At 32.5% G+C, this 14,757-nt stretch overlaps 3 protein-coding genes across 8 annotated transcripts; all 3 read left to right on the top strand.

Annotated features, from left to right (window-relative positions):
• The first annotated feature begins 35 nt into the window (after positions 1 to 35).
• On the top strand, positions 36 to 2,240 carry LOC122526521 (cytochrome c oxidase assembly protein COX18, mitochondrial). 3 transcript variants are annotated; one of them, XM_043649979.1, is made up of 7 exons: positions 50 to 569; positions 665 to 744; positions 1,082 to 1,219; positions 1,319 to 1,466; positions 1,552 to 1,676; positions 1,776 to 1,886; positions 1,980 to 2,240. In XM_043649979.1, exons 1-7 carry the CDS (start codon positions 548 to 550, stop codon positions 2,172 to 2,174), a joined length of 819 nt encoding a protein of 272 aa, XP_043505914.1. In that variant the 5' UTR covers positions 50 to 547; the 3' UTR covers positions 2,175 to 2,240. The 3 variants fall into 3 exon arrangements, with proteins under 3 accessions (XP_043505913.1, XP_043505914.1, XP_043505912.1); XM_043649977.1 differs by having other exon boundaries at positions 50 to 744; XM_043649978.1 differs by lacking the exons at positions 1,776 to 1,886; positions 1,980 to 2,240 and having other exon boundaries at positions 36 to 744; positions 1,082 to 1,202; positions 1,552 to 1,643.
• Positions 2,241 to 2,493: 253 nt separating this feature from the next.
• Positions 2,494 to 3,609, top strand: LOC122526527 (probable chitinase 10). The gene is made up of 2 exons (XM_043649985.1): positions 2,494 to 2,714; positions 2,867 to 3,609. The coding sequence occupies exons 1-2, from the start codon at positions 2,646 to 2,648 to the stop codon at positions 3,026 to 3,028; spliced, it is 231 nt and encodes a 76-aa protein (XP_043505920.1). The 5' UTR covers positions 2,494 to 2,645; the 3' UTR covers positions 3,029 to 3,609.
• A 448-nt stretch (positions 3,610 to 4,057) lies between these two features.
• On the top strand, positions 4,058 to 14,510 carry LOC122526519. 4 transcript variants are annotated; one of them, XM_043649970.1, is made up of 28 exons: positions 4,059 to 4,223; positions 4,671 to 5,144; positions 5,337 to 5,657; positions 5,777 to 5,948; positions 6,013 to 6,327; positions 6,413 to 7,411; positions 7,680 to 7,748; positions 7,917 to 8,069; positions 8,212 to 9,117; positions 9,356 to 9,447; positions 9,540 to 9,688; positions 9,808 to 9,918; positions 10,013 to 10,357; positions 10,437 to 10,651; positions 10,717 to 10,829; positions 10,907 to 11,051; positions 11,139 to 11,239; positions 11,307 to 11,482; positions 11,558 to 11,844; positions 11,931 to 12,138; positions 12,220 to 12,403; positions 12,493 to 12,705; positions 12,783 to 12,911; positions 13,248 to 13,409; positions 13,531 to 13,680; positions 13,760 to 13,991; positions 14,087 to 14,266; positions 14,343 to 14,510. In XM_043649970.1, exons 1-28 carry the CDS (start codon positions 4,155 to 4,157, stop codon positions 14,477 to 14,479), a joined length of 6,807 nt encoding a protein of 2,268 aa, XP_043505905.1. In that variant the 5' UTR covers positions 4,059 to 4,154; the 3' UTR covers positions 14,480 to 14,510. The 4 variants fall into 4 exon arrangements, with proteins under 4 accessions (XP_043505907.1, XP_043505905.1, XP_043505906.1 ...); XM_043649971.1 differs by lacking the exon at positions 7,680 to 7,748; XM_043649972.1 differs by lacking the exons at positions 13,760 to 13,991; positions 14,087 to 14,266; positions 14,343 to 14,510 and having other exon boundaries at positions 4,058 to 4,223; positions 13,480 to 13,641.
• The last annotated feature ends 247 nt before the right edge of the window (positions 14,511 to 14,757 follow it).

The following is a 14,757-nucleotide window of genomic DNA, read 5'->3' as shown; positions in this document are numbered from 1 at the left end:
CAATAATTTTAATATCAAATAAATTATGTTATTAAATAAAACTTGATTAGTACTTAACTTATGTAGTATTATGTGTTCTAACCTCAAAAAACATCGCAGTAGTGTAAAAGTGTGATTTTAAAAGTTATTAATATTACTAGAATAATGATAAGTTTTCGTCCTTGTGTAATGCACATCACGAATTTACATAACAATATTTGTTTATTACATAAAATCGATATTAAAACTTTTTCCATTAGTTCATGTTCCTCTTTTAAAAATTCACTGGTTAATATTAACCAATACAACAGACAATTGATTAATTCTACTGGCATTGTTGACAATGCAATATCAAATCAATGCTCTGATTTGTCGAAACAAATATTAATAATTAATAAAATAAATAAAAATAATATATATGAGAAACAATGTAAATTTATTTCTACACATAAATCTTTGTGCAGCAAAGTCATAAATAAACAATCACACTTTGGAACAAATCCGCTTTTTGTCAAAAGTGATTTTACCACACGAAATTGTTATAATGTAAGACAAATGTCAAGTTTTTATGAACGAACATTTGATAATTGGTACAAGACTTATGTTAATATAATAACTGGTATATCTGAAAGTGCACCTGTAGAATTTGCACAAAATTCTTTAATAAATATACATTCTTATACAGACTTACCGTGGTGGGCAACTATAATATTGACAACTATATTATTACGTTTTACTATTAGTTTACCAATAGCAATATATCAGGTATTTAATATTATGTATATTTTGTGATTACATATACTATGATTTTAAATAAGTTATGTACATAAATTAAACCAATAAAAGTAGAGTATTTCTATTTGTTTTTATTTTATTTTATTTTATGAAAATGTTTGAACTAAATTTAAAAATCATTTAATGTTACGTTGTTAATATTGGAATTATATAAAGTTGCATTAACACTAAACTTACCAAATTTGTATCCTTCATTAAAATTTCAAATATAAACTGATCATTTTGACTGGTTATGGTAAGTTTACTGTTAAAGTATCGCTATGTAATATTAATAAAATTATACTGTTATATATATTATTATTTTTAGCAAAATATTGCTGCTAAGCTAAGCAATTTACGCCATGAAATGACTGGCATTACTACAAATTTGGAACGAAAAATGAAAGATGATATGTTTCAAAATAATTGGTCACAGGAACATGCAAGACGTATGTATATTCTTTCGGTATGTGATTATTATTATATTTAATGTTTTATTATTATATAAATGTTTGAACACAAATTCTTTATGTTTAATAAAATGACATAAATTTTTTGATTATAGGTAAGAAAAGCATGGAAGGATTTAATTGTCAGAGACAATTGTCATCCGATGAAAACCGTAATTCTCGCATACATCGAAATTCCAATATTAATAATATTAACATTTTCACTACGAAATTTATGCTATATGTTACCCAAAGGAGATATGTGTAAGAGAGAACAGTATTTGATATAATTAACATTAAAAACTATTTTTGTTAAATTCTTATCCAAATGTTTGATTTATTTAAACAGATGCTTATGAGAATTTTCTTCAACTCACAACGGGTGGTTTCGGTTGGATAACAAATTTGGCGGTAGCAGATAGTTTTTTTATATTACCTACATTAACGGCACTAATAAATTTAGCTAACATAGAGGTAAGATTTTAATATAATATTTATATATTGATCATTTTCTTTTTAATAATATATTTATTGAAATTGTTAACTAAAGTTTATTACAATTGTTGCTTACAGATCTTTCGCATGTTGAGATTGCAGGAACCTACACTAATACACAAAAGTCTTACCAATTTTCTTAGATTAGTATCAATTGTGATAATACCTTTATCACCATTTATACCTTCTGTGAGTTATACAAAAATAATTTCATTAAAATCGTATTTAGTAATTCATTGGTAATTTATCAAAATAATACATATTTACTTTAATTTATTTCAGTCTCTGTGCTTATATTGGATAACGAACAGTGCTTGTACTCTGGGTCAAAAAACTTTATTGTTATCCCCAAAATTTCGCAGATTGACAAGGATTCCTGAAACTGAATCAGAATTATCACATCCGTATAGTTTTTTGTATGAGAAGATAAAAAGTAAAACAAATTTGGTAGCACTGTCGATAAAAAAATTAAAATAATCGGTTAAACATACTTATGTTTAATAGAATACGTACAATAAAATAGATATTTGGAAGTTGTGAAAATAGTATTAACAAATTTACAGTTAATCGCGAGCGTGAATATTGAATAAAAAATATAAATGAAGTAATTTCTATTCATATTTCATTAATTTATTATTCGTATGATCCTTCTACTTTGTGTTAGCTCTATAATTCTAAGAATAATAATTTATTTAAAACATACAAAAATTTATCGCATCTTGACCTTAAGTGCGATGTTATAAGGTCGATAAAAGCTAATTAATATTATAACATGAGTCAATCGCAATCGATTGAGAAACAGGATCGATAGTACGGGAAAAAAATAATTTCCGTGATAGCGAATTCTAATAATGATAAATTGTTTTCCTTATTTTCCGTGTCTCTATATAAAGACCATTCCTTGATCAGAGAAGGCAATTACGATTGTGAATCAAAGGACGAATCAAGATGAAGTTTAACGTTGTTTTATCGTTAGTACTCCTTTGTGCTACTTTATTCTTATTTGAATATTCAGCGGTAAGTAATTTTTTGTTAATTTCTTTTCTCTGTTTTTATACATTTTATGAAAAAATCAAATAACGTACAAGACGAATTATATTTTTGGAAATATAATTAATCTAATGATCTTTAAATTTTACACTTTAATTAAAAATAAATTATATTTTTAGGCTCAAGTCATACCATATCCTGGTGATTGCAGTAAATATCAACAATGCGATGCCAGTGGTTGTTTCGTATTGAGTTGCGGTGCTGGCACCGAATTTAATCCTGCGATTGGAACGTGCGATTATCCTTTGCAAAATCGGGACGGTTGTGGTAACCGAGGATGATCAATTTTCGACGGAAATAAAACGCATGTTGTACATGTAAATATGTTATTCGATAGAAATAGATTTATTATTGGAAAAATAAAATAAATGAGAAAAAAGTATGAATAGAATAAAAGGATTTTCCGTATATTATTATTGACACAACATCTTTATGATTAATATTAAAATTGATACGTTGTTCGTATATTAATGTACTAAATGCTATAATTACCAGTGTAAATGAATGCATCCTCAACGCGATATGAATTTTATTATCAGCAATAATAACTACTTGTATGTATGAAGTAAAAAACATCGTTGGAAATTCCAGTAAAAATCAGAGGATACGATGTTGTAAAGAAAATTCTTTTTAATCTTCTTGATAAATTGAAAAATACAATACACACACAACTGCATTACGTGACTAGTTACCAAGTATTTACATACGTCACTGGAGCCCAAGTGTTATTGCGGCGAAATAATTATAACTTAGTTTTAAGAAAAATAAGATTTTCCTTTTTTTCCTGCTTTCCTCCTATTATCGGATTTAAAACAAACTCACAAGAAAATAAAATGAAGCTCTTACAATTACCCATATTAAATGTACGGTGTTACTACTTTACCCTAACGTTTACTTACGTCGAATCTTTATGAGCTCGATGACTGGTAAAATGAGAGCCAATTTATTCCCGTGTAGAATCAATTGACAAATAGTTCTGTGTGCATTTGCTAGATTAAAGTGTATACACGTTGGCATTGCGTGTAGTCAGTAAAGTATTCTCTGTCTTCCTCTCTCTCTTTCTTATCTTTTATTTTCTCTCCAATACGATCTTTGCTTTGCCTTCCTTTAGTGATGACGATCTAGCGACCCTTGATCTGCCCTCTAAATTGATAACCCTTCTCTCTAAGAAGTTATGAACTCCTATTCTTGTTGTTTTTTTCCTTTTCTCTTTCTCTCTTCACTAACATATTTATTTCCTATCCCCCTCTCTCTCTTTCTTTTTCTTTCTCCTCTTTTCAAATTATCGTTCAGAAGAAAACAGCGTTGGTGCAAACTTCATTTAAACTGAATTCTGTACCAAGCGATTTTATAGTGAGTGCGTGATCATTAGTGTGCAGTACATCGTGCTTTTTAAATGTCTTAGGAATGACTTCCTGGATTAATTGTTTTTACGTTGCACTCTGTCTAATATACTTTGGAACCTTCACTTTCGCGGTACGTAAAACAATGTCATATCTATATTATTCAATTCGAAGTATTACACTTTTTGAAAATCTATCACATCATTACATTTTTTGGAATATATTTAAGTATATATTCAATTAAGGGTATATTTAGTTCACTTGGAAAATTATTTATCCGTTTGAAACGATACATTTAACTTTCACTTTCATTTAACGTTAAATTTCGTCGATTAACAATCGTTTTAACGATTGGAATATTTGTCGAGTGAACAATTTGATCAGATAAAATTTCTTACGTCAGTATAAATAAAAGTAGATATTTGAATAAATATGTTTGAACAAATGTCTTGAAAGAACTGATTACTTTAATAATAGTAAAAGATTAGTATATGTATTTATTATGTGATTAGTATATCAGTATACAGTAATGATATTCGTTATCGAATTTTACGTGATTGCATGGAATATCGATTCATAGATATACGATCCGAAGGAAACGACAACAAAAGCGCCTAATCATCGGGAATCATCCTTGCCTTGGTATCTCAACGAAAAAGATTTACAACCTCCCGATGATTTAGCTCGATCTGCTAAGTGGTGGACCAATGCGGAAGAAAATGAACCAAGAAAGCCTGTCATCGTTGATTCGGATAGCAATTCTTGGACACCGTGGCGTAAAACTTCTGGTAGTGAGATCGAGTTAAGAACAAAGATAACGGATGATCAGATTTCCAAACAGCATCACGATCATGATCAAATCGACGATCATCTGGATGATCATCTGGACCAGCATCCTCCAGAAGGTCAATACGAATATAGTTCTACTTCTAAAGATAAAAATGTTTATCAAGATCGCAATAATCCCGTAACTTCTGGAAATAAATTAAAGCATAAATTATCTGAGGATAGTGATTCAGCTTTGTTATACGAAGGGATTGGAAGCGAGAGCACGGTAAATCTCACCATTTTTGTTTACTCAACAGCGATACTTTTGATGATACTGCGATATAATTTGCTTTAGTACATAAATGTTTGGATAATATGTTTAAGAATTCTTATCTTTAATTGATGTCACTACTATAGTATATGTTACTTGTTTTTTCGGTCCAAGAAAATATCTACCTAATATTCGAATTGTTTTTAGAAACCGAGAAAGGAAAGAATTTTATTTTGGACTAATCCCATATCGACGGTGGCGTATTATGATTCCCAATCGGGAGTACAATGTCCAAATTTAGATTCTACCGGTCAGTTCATTTATCCTCCCGATTGTAAATTCTTTGTTAATTGTTGGAAAGGCAGAGCGTTCGTTCAACCCTGCGCTCCAGGTACTTTATTTAATCCTGAAACATTGGAATGTGATTTTCCATACAAAGTTACATGTTACGGTTCAGAAATCTCTGAGCCTATACGTTACTCAAACGCATACAATCTGAAAATCGATGAGGAACGAGAGGAATCACACGTACGTGTATACATTCGTTTTTGTAAATTTCGTTAGGTTATTAAATTACCAAAAAAAAAAAAGAAAAAAAAACGTATATGTATATATAATTTATTTGTTATCGATTTCTTCGTTAATAGAAACCAAAATGTCCACCTCACGTGGCAGGTCTAATCCCACATCCTACAGATTGTACCAAGTTCTTAAGTTGTGCCAACGGAATGACATTCGAGATGGATTGTGGACCTGGTACTGTTTTTAATCCCGCCCTTAGCGTCTGTGATTGGCCTTATCATGTGAGAGGCTGCGAAGGTTAGTGAAAAATATTTGTTACACGATGTTACAGATCTATAAATCAATATTTTTGTTTAAACAGATACGTTTAAATCAAAAGAGGATACAAAGAAGATTATTGAAGTACCACCGGACCCAAGTTTTCATAATCATAATGTTCATTATGATTCTAATAATAATTTTGCCGATCGATTGGAACACAACGTGCAGCCAGCCAAAAAAAAGATCGAGTGTCCTGAGGATTTTACAGGTCTATTACCACATCCAGAAAATTGTAGAAAATTTTTGCAGTGTGCGAATGGTATTACGTATGTGATGGATTGTGGGCCAGGGACAGCTTTTAATCCTCTGATATCGGTGTGCGATTGGCCGCATAAGGTACCAGCTTGTAAAGAAGGTAATCAGAATTTTTCAAGCTTTGAATAGTGATAGAGTACGATTTGAACAAAATTCAACTATTATTGCTATTATTGTTTCGACAGAGAATAAATTAAAACAGGTTACGACAACGAGTAGACCTTGGCTGCCATACGGCCGAGGAGATCTAGAGTCATCGCACGAACATCCTCGATATAATCATACTTATAATCGATATAATAATCATGGCCAAGGTTCTAGCAATAATCAAGTTCAGCCTGTAACTACGACTGAATTGCCAAGGACAGTATGGAGGCCTACTTGGAGACCGATGATTCAGAAACCAAATAATAATCTACAAAATCAATCTAATTCCATGGGATCCAGTAATAACTATGGAAATTATCAGAATCATGGTCATCATCACGATCATGGATATCATCACGATCATGGTCATCATCACGATCATGTTCATCATCATAACAATCATTCAGGATCAGAACAACCTATGATCGATGTAAATTGTAATATTACAAATCACATGACACATTCTCCAAACCCTTACGATTCACGTGATGTATATCATCATTATCATTATCATTACCATCATTATCTTCCAAAGATCAATGATACTCAATATCCTGGTAATAGAAGAATATCTGAATCTAATGGACATCAGCAAGGTTCTTCAACTGTACATAATACTGAAGAAACTTGGAATCATGCAAACCATCCTACTGTAAATATCGGCAACTTCAACAAGCAACAAACTAATAATCAATCAGAAGAATCGATTCGACGTGTTGGCTCTTATGTACCAACTGGGAACAGATTTAATAGTACAATTCAATTGCATAGGATGAATAACGGTAGAAACAATCCTGAATTTGTTAATAGACAAATAAATGAATCTATAAGTTCGAATAAAAACATTTATGTTGATAACGATTACGATTCACACGATGAAGTGGAATCTCGAGATAGAACGAACAGAAATTTGAGTATAAATTTTGGAACAGATTTTTCAAGACCGAATCAAAATAATATTACATGGAGTCGTCCAACTGTATTCGAAAATCAATCAGAAAATTCTAATCAACCACCGTCTCGGCCATGGAATCAAGGTGATTTTGTATTATGTCTTAAACCAATTCTATAGTCTTTTTTCGGATTTTTATTTGATTATTTAAATAGGTTGGCATGAAAAGAAGAATGCAAATATTTGCATGGTTTTGAAAAGATATGCATGGCATGATAAGGGTTGTTCGATTTATTTTGATAGCATGTTCAATCATTTGGATTATTTTTTAAATAAATGGGTTAGTATTGTTGATAGTCGATTTTTAAATAACAGTTGCATAAATCCGAATTGGGACATTTTTTATCCCAAAGGATATCGGCGCACGAATGTAGAAGGTTTGTTTTCTAAGGATGAAGGATCAAGAAAATCTAAAGAAAATGGTAAGCAATAATTGGCAACTAAAAAAATAAAGGGTTAATTATTAATTTTAACAATATTTGCTAGCTACAAAACTAACAATAAGATCATTTACGATACGTAACTTTAACATAAACGTATAATATTTATGTAAAACGTTTTTAATGATTAAAAATCATACTGGTATGTAGATGCGATTGATGAAGAAGAAAAATTACGCGAATGGCTCGCGAGAACTAATGTCCAACGGCAAACCATAAGCGACAGGGAAGCTGATTCCAAAATGGATAAATGGTTAAGTAAAACCAATGTTTTTTTACAAGCAAAAGGACAAGTATCGGCAGGTATGCTTAAATAGAATGAAAGAAAGATCGTTGTCTTTTAATTAATTTGTTTACATACCTAGAGGAAAATGATTTATACAAAGTAAGTTATATTATTTACCTGAAAACGTTATTTTTAAAGAAGCCTTATTTTGTTTTCTAGGAAATAGAAATTCAACACAGATTTCGAAAAGGCCACTCTATCCATACGGAATATACGTTAACAGTAATGGCACAAGAGGCCATTTTATCACAAAAGAGTTGGAAATTAATCAAGGACACTCGAAGACTAAAACTTATAATCATAACAATCAACATATACCTTTCTCTTTTAATCGAACTTATGGCAGCATATACACGCGTATACCTTTACATAATCAAGAAACTACTACGAGTCCTATCGTTCCAAGTAATCATTATCCTATACGGTATACTCCGAATCCTGTAAATATTCCTCAACCATCCGACGGTAATTTTACTAATCGTCATTTTAATCAGTCAACATCGACGGATTTAAAAGGCGCGGCAAATGATTATTCTATTGGAAAAGATTTTCATCCTGTTTATGGTACAATCAATCGATCGGTTATATTATCGCAGCATGATCCTCGTCGTACGATCAATCGTTCAATTAAACAGTTCGATTCTAATCCATTAACTTCTGAGAATGTTGCAACGGAAAAGATACCGGATGTATATTTAAAGCCTTCCAAGAATATAAGCGTTCCTGTTTCGCAAGATGTTTCAGAAAATCAAAGTAGTACTACCGATCCTAATATTCCTAGTATATCGATCGAGGATAATACGGCTGGTCCACAGTTAACCGATACGGAATTGACAATTGAAAATGAAACTCCTACATCGATTTCAAACGAAATCGTTCCCGAACTTGATTTAGATTCATACGAAGTAGATGTTTTAGAAGATAAAGGAGATTGGAAGCCAGTATTGGTTTTTGAAAATAAGACCAAAACCGCGAGCAAAAATGATTCTTCCGTTATCATGAAAATCAATAAAAAGAACACGGATGTGGATATTTTTAATGTAGAAGTAGCGCCTTATGAAAATGGTGAGTTGTTTCGATTTAATCCTAATTTTATAATTATGGATTAATGGGTAAGCAATAATATTATAGTCAATTATATTATAGTATACGATTGCTTCCGGCGCATGTTTATGCTTTCGGCGCATGGTGCTAAAGCATTTTGGTGTAGGGCGCAAGTTCAGAGTCCTTACACGTTTTGTAAAATGATTAGAGATATTTTAATGAAGTTTTTTAATTTATATAAATATTTGTTTATTTACAGAGGAACCACCATTCCCTGTGTATTATATCCCACCAGTTCAATCATTGTCACATTCGAGAAAGGTTTCACCTCCTACGCCGATTTCAGGCCAGGTCAATATATTTTTTATAGATAAATATAATAATAAAAAGAAATGAAATGTGAAATTATTTTACATTGAATAATATTAATTTTGCGTTAACAGGTTATACGACTTAGAGATGGGCCTAGTTCCTCAGATGGCTACGTTGAAGTTCAAGGAGCACAACCAGGTTGGGGTATTGTTTGCGATTCTAGAAATAGTTGGTCGCTCAAAGAAGCCGATGTAGTTTGTAGACAATTAGGATATTCTAGGTATGTAATTATCTATATGTTAACGTCCTTGATTTAATATAACGAAGTTAGGCGTTGCGTTAAGATTACAGTGTCCCTGCTGAACATCCCTTAAGATAATATTTCTTTGCGATTTATAGGGGCGCCGAAATGGCTTGGCAAGGAAGAAGCAAACGTAATGGAATGCCAACTTGGATAGCAGCGAATTCCGTAACTTGTTCTGGCAATGAAATCAAATTTCAGTCTTGCAAGTACGTTTATTGAGATATTTTTATCCTCTGAATGAAATTGTACGAGAGTCTAATGTTTAAATGAATTAATACAAAATAAAAATGATTATTGTAGATTTACTCATGAACAAGAGTGTCGCGTGGAAAGAGATGCAATAGGTGTCAGATGTTTGCCAAATCGAATAGTACATTGTCGTAAGGACGAAATTCCACACAATGGTCAATGTTATCATTTGGCCGATTTGGAAACCGGACTAAATCATGCAGAAGCACTTCAGTATTGTTCCAAAAGGAATAGTCGGCTTCTTGATATCATTAGTCAAGCAGAGAACGATTTTATATCAGAATGGTTGTCGCAATCTCATCCAGAAATCGGATCGATTATGACTTCCGGAGTTGGTTTTACCACGTTCAACAGGACCCTGTGGCTTTGGGAAGATTCGAGTCGTTCTAAATTTAAGTAAGTTAGATTATAAACATCTGAGCTTACTTATCTATCTGTTGTTTTATTTTCTTCGTAACAAATATATTATTCATAGATTCACGAAATGGTGGCCAGGATGGACGGAAGATAAGAAATTGCCACCTTGGGTGGGTTCACGTCCAGCTTGTATTATTATGAAACGAAAGTTTCCTTGTCACAATCGTCCTGATTCGATTTGCGTCGCGGATTATTTCTTTTGGGATGTCGAAGATTGTACTACATCTATGAAGGGGCATGCCTATATCTGCAAAAGACCATACGATGATATTGGTATGTATTAATCGTTTCAAGTAATTAATTAAAATATTTACTAGATGTCTTCTTTTTCTTTTTAGGTTGCATTTATGGTAAAGGCAATCAATATTTTGGAACTGCAAATGTTACCGAATCAGGAAAAGAGTGTCTTTCCTGGTCCGATAATAGAGTTCTTCATTATCTTAATTTGGCCGTATGTATCAAATCTTTAATCACGTAACTTTTATACAAATTTTAATACCTTAACTGACAATTATTTTTATTAAATAGGTAACTAATCGTGATGTCAAAAAAAAATTGCAACCCCACAACTATTGTAGGAATCCAAATCCGAATGTAGAAACCATGCCATGGTGTTATACAGGCTCTTTCGGAGAACGAGAATATTGCGATCTTCCACTTTGTGGAAAAATTGGTAATTCATATTTTTTTTATTAGTTTAATTCTATATACATTAACTAATTTTGTAAGAGGACGATAATCGATGTTCTGTGTGTTTTAGAATCGAAGAAAATGCACTTCAATGGCAAATGTAAACCGAAACATTTCGAATGTTTACCTGGGGAATGCATTCCGTCACCGTGGGTTTGCGATGGAGAAGAGGTATGAAGATAATTATTTTTATTTTTTCATATACTTATATTAAATAATTTTGAGGAAATTTTTGTAGGATTGTACAAACGGTGCAGACGAGCGAGCATGCATAGATCATTTGCATCTTTATCAGAAATTTGCAAAGCACAGGCTTGAAGGATACGATGTCGAAAAGTGGTTGAACACGCCTTTAAAAACATGTGCACTAAGATGCAAGGAAGCTGATTTCACTTGTCGATCATTCGCTCATAAGTATGTTTCTTTATCAGTTTATATTTTTTACAAAAATTTCCATATTGTAATTTATGACTATCTCAAATTTTTTAGAGCAAGCGGTAACATTTGTTTGCTGAGTGATAGCAATATCGGTTTAACGGGAGCTTTAAAGCCGATCAAGGATTTTGATTACTATGAAATGAAAGAAAGAAGTATTAAATGTGAGGACATGTTCGTCTGTGAAAATCGAAAATGCATTAATCACACTTTAGTGTGCAATGGAAAAAATGATTGCAACGATCGTACCGACGAGAATATCTGCACCGTTGAAAATCTCGATTATGCCATTCGGCTTGCCGGCTCGGATAATTTAGACGAGGGTAGAGTCGAAGTTAAAAGTTAGTATGCGAAATTAATTTCGTTCGTTGTATCTTTATGAACAATTCTTAAGGATTTTGACAGGATCGTTGATTATTTTCAATAGTTTTGGGTGTATGGGGTCAAGTTTGTGACGATGGTTTTGGTATGATCAATGCTGATGTTATTTGTAAAGAACTCGGTTTTCCATTGGGTGCTTTGGAAATTAAGCCCGGAGGATATTACGGTAATTTAGATCCACCAACTCGATTCTTGGTTGATCAATTGAAATGTCGTGGCAATGAAACGTCTTTACGCCATTGTGATTTCGAAGGGTAGGTTAATATTTCGATTAATATGAGAGATAAGATGAATAGACAAACAATTATATTGTATTATTACTTCTAATTTTATAGTTGGGGCGTTCATAATTGTCAACCGGAAGAGGCTGTAGGTGTAGTTTGCAAAACAGCGGTTGACACGTGTCAAGATGGCTATTGGAAGTGCGAAAATAGTCCGCAATGTATACCCATAGCGTTTATTTGCGACGAGGTTACAGATTGTTCAGACAAATCCGATGAAAGTGACGAACGTTGTGACGTAAGAGATGCCTTTAATTTTTTATCGAATAAATTTCAATTAATTATTAGCCGTGAAAATAATTGATTTCAATTTCTCTATTAAATAAGGCTCCATTCGATATTCGTCTGGTAAATGGTACTAGCCCGTTGGAAGGCAGAGTAGAAATTTATCATCACGGTATATGGGGTACAGTTTGTGACGATGATTTCTCTGCTGCCACAGCTAGAGTCATTTGCAGATCTTTGGGATATAATGGGCTTGCGAAACCAAAGAAAAACGGTTTCTTCGGTCCTGGAAAGGGACCCATTTGGCTTGATGAAGTATGTTTTTTAAAACTTTGTATTTATTTCATACTCCTTTTAACTTACATTCTATATCATCGTTTTATTTAAACTAGGTTTTTTGTCATGGGAACGAGACACAATTGTATCGTTGCAACCATGATCAATGGGGACGGAATAATTGCGATCACAACGAGGATGCAGGTGTAATCTGTTCATATGGAAACGCGAACGATGACTCCGAGGTAACACGAAATAATCTCTCTCGGGGTAGATCATAATTTTTTTTTATAGATTTAGTCGAAACACAATGATTTGTTTATACGAATCTGTGATTTCTAGTCTTGCAAAGTAAAACGTAACCAAAGATTTAAATCTCTTTATTATTACTATTAGTCGTTTAAACATTTAACTTATTTGTACGCACGCGATTGTGGTTTTTAGATGTAGGTAATTTGTAATTTTTTGTTTTGGTTGACAATACCACGATTATTAGTGAAAATAAAAATATTGAAGTATACAAAGTACATGGAGAATAATTACTTCATTTCCTGATCCTGATTTACCTGTTTATCGTTCAGTATATCTGGGATACGATGACCGATTTACCCGAAACAAGAATCAATGATGTTCTACCAGCAAATTGTGGAAAACGTTCGGAAGATTTCAACGACGACGAAGATCTAATATTTGCTAAAGTGGTGCACGGTTCTATTGCACCAAAAGGCACATATCCGTGGCAGGTAAACTAAATAATTTAACGATTAATTATTGGCAAACAGGTGTGATAAAAGAAATCATATTATTGTACAGTATATCGATCGGATCGTGGAATAAATTTGTTAATATAATATAAATTGGTAGGCGAGTATACGAGTTAGGGGACATAGTAGATCAAATCATTGGTGCGGAGCAGTTGTTTTATCACCTCTGCATGTTCTCACGGCAGCACACTGTTTAGAAGGTTACAACAAAGGAACGTATTTTATTCGTGCTGGTGATTATAACACCGAAGTAAGACAGTTTCCAAATGAAATATCACTTATTGTTAGCTATAAATATAATAATCTTAACAATTATTAAATATATTTAGGAACAGGAAGGGACAGAGAGGGAAGCAAATATTGAAGATTATTACATTCACGAAGATTTTCGTAAGGGTCATAGAATGAATAACGATATTGCTTTAATTTTGCTCAAAGGACAAGGTATACCTTTAGGTAAAGATATCATGCCGATTTGCTTGCCACCGGAAAATACGGAATATCTTGCAGGATTGAATTGTACTATCAGTGGATTTGGCAGTATTGAAACTGGAAGAACTAGTAAATATTTATTATGAACTGTTATCAACATTCCCCTCTTATTATGATAATATTTGTATTTAAATATAATTGTCTCTTTTTTTATTTATCGTTAGCACCTTCCAGAAATCTTAGGTACGGGTGGATACCTTTGTTAGACCAATCGGTATGTCGTGCTGAGCATGTTTATGGTCCTGGAAAAATCAGCGATGGGATGGTGTGCGCTGGACATTTGAATGAAGGGGTGGACACTTGCGATGGTGATTCTGGTGGTCCATTGGCGTGTTATCATAATGGTAATATTATTTAATACAAATTTCACATATTTTAAAAATGTTATTCTGACATTTTGATATTTTTTATTTCGCATAGGTGCATTTACCTTGTACGGAATCACAAGTTGGGGTCAACATTGTGGACATGCCAACAAACCTGGTGTTTACGTTCGAGTTGCACATTATCGACGTTGGATCGATCAAAAGATCATGGATTCTCTGTCGGGAAGATAAACCTATACCAAATAAATTTATTTCGATGATAGAGGTCTTATTTTCGTTGATAAATTTCTTTATTTGTTTGCCCGTTTGAAGATAGGGAAGGAGGAAACATTTCAATTGAATTTCTTTATCGATTTGCAATTTATTTCGTAAGACATCATCGTTTCTACAATAATTTTAATTGCTGTTTCATCGCTGTTACATGATTGAGCCTATGTATGTACAAATAGTCCCAACGCATTTCTTTATTTTTTTTTTTTGACATCGTCGAAAGTAAAAAAGAGGAGAAC

This window comes from Polistes fuscatus, unplaced genomic scaffold, assembly GCF_010416935.1.
Source record: "Polistes fuscatus isolate 324 unplaced genomic scaffold, CU_Pfus_HIC Scaffold11, whole genome shotgun sequence".
Taxonomy (NCBI): Eukaryota; Metazoa; Arthropoda; class Insecta; order Hymenoptera; family Vespidae; genus Polistes; species Polistes fuscatus.
Note: the sequence above shows the minus strand (reverse complement) of the source record. Positions and strands in the feature narration are given on the sequence as shown.

Coding starts and splice junctions, on each gene's coding strand:
- LOC122526527 (XM_043649985.1), top strand. CDS start 2,646: ATGAAGTTTAACGTTGTTTTATCGTTAGTACTCCTTTGTGCTACTTTA. Junction 2,715..2,866: donor TCTTATTTGAATATTCAGCG/GTAAGTAATTTT, acceptor TTATATTTTTAG/GCTCAAGTCATACCATATCC.
- LOC122526519 (XM_043649970.1), top strand. CDS start 4,155: ATGACTTCCTGGATTAATTGTTTTTACGTTGCACTCTGTCTAATATAC. Junction 9,919..10,012: donor ATCAAATTTCAGTCTTGCAA/GTACGTTTATTG, acceptor TGATTATTGTAG/ATTTACTCATGAACAAGAGT. Junction 10,358..10,436: donor TCGAGTCGTTCTAAATTTAA/GTAAGTTAGATT, acceptor TATTATTCATAG/ATTCACGAAATGGTGGCCAG.
- LOC122526521 (XM_043649977.1), top strand. CDS start 145: ATGATAAGTTTTCGTCCTTGTGTAATGCACATCACGAATTTACATAAC. Junction 1,220..1,318: donor GACGTATGTATATTCTTTCG/GTATGTGATTAT, acceptor TTTTGATTATAG/GTAAGAAAAGCATGGAAGGA. Junction 1,677..1,775: donor TAAATTTAGCTAACATAGAG/GTAAGATTTTAA, acceptor TGTTGCTTACAG/ATCTTTCGCATGTTGAGATT.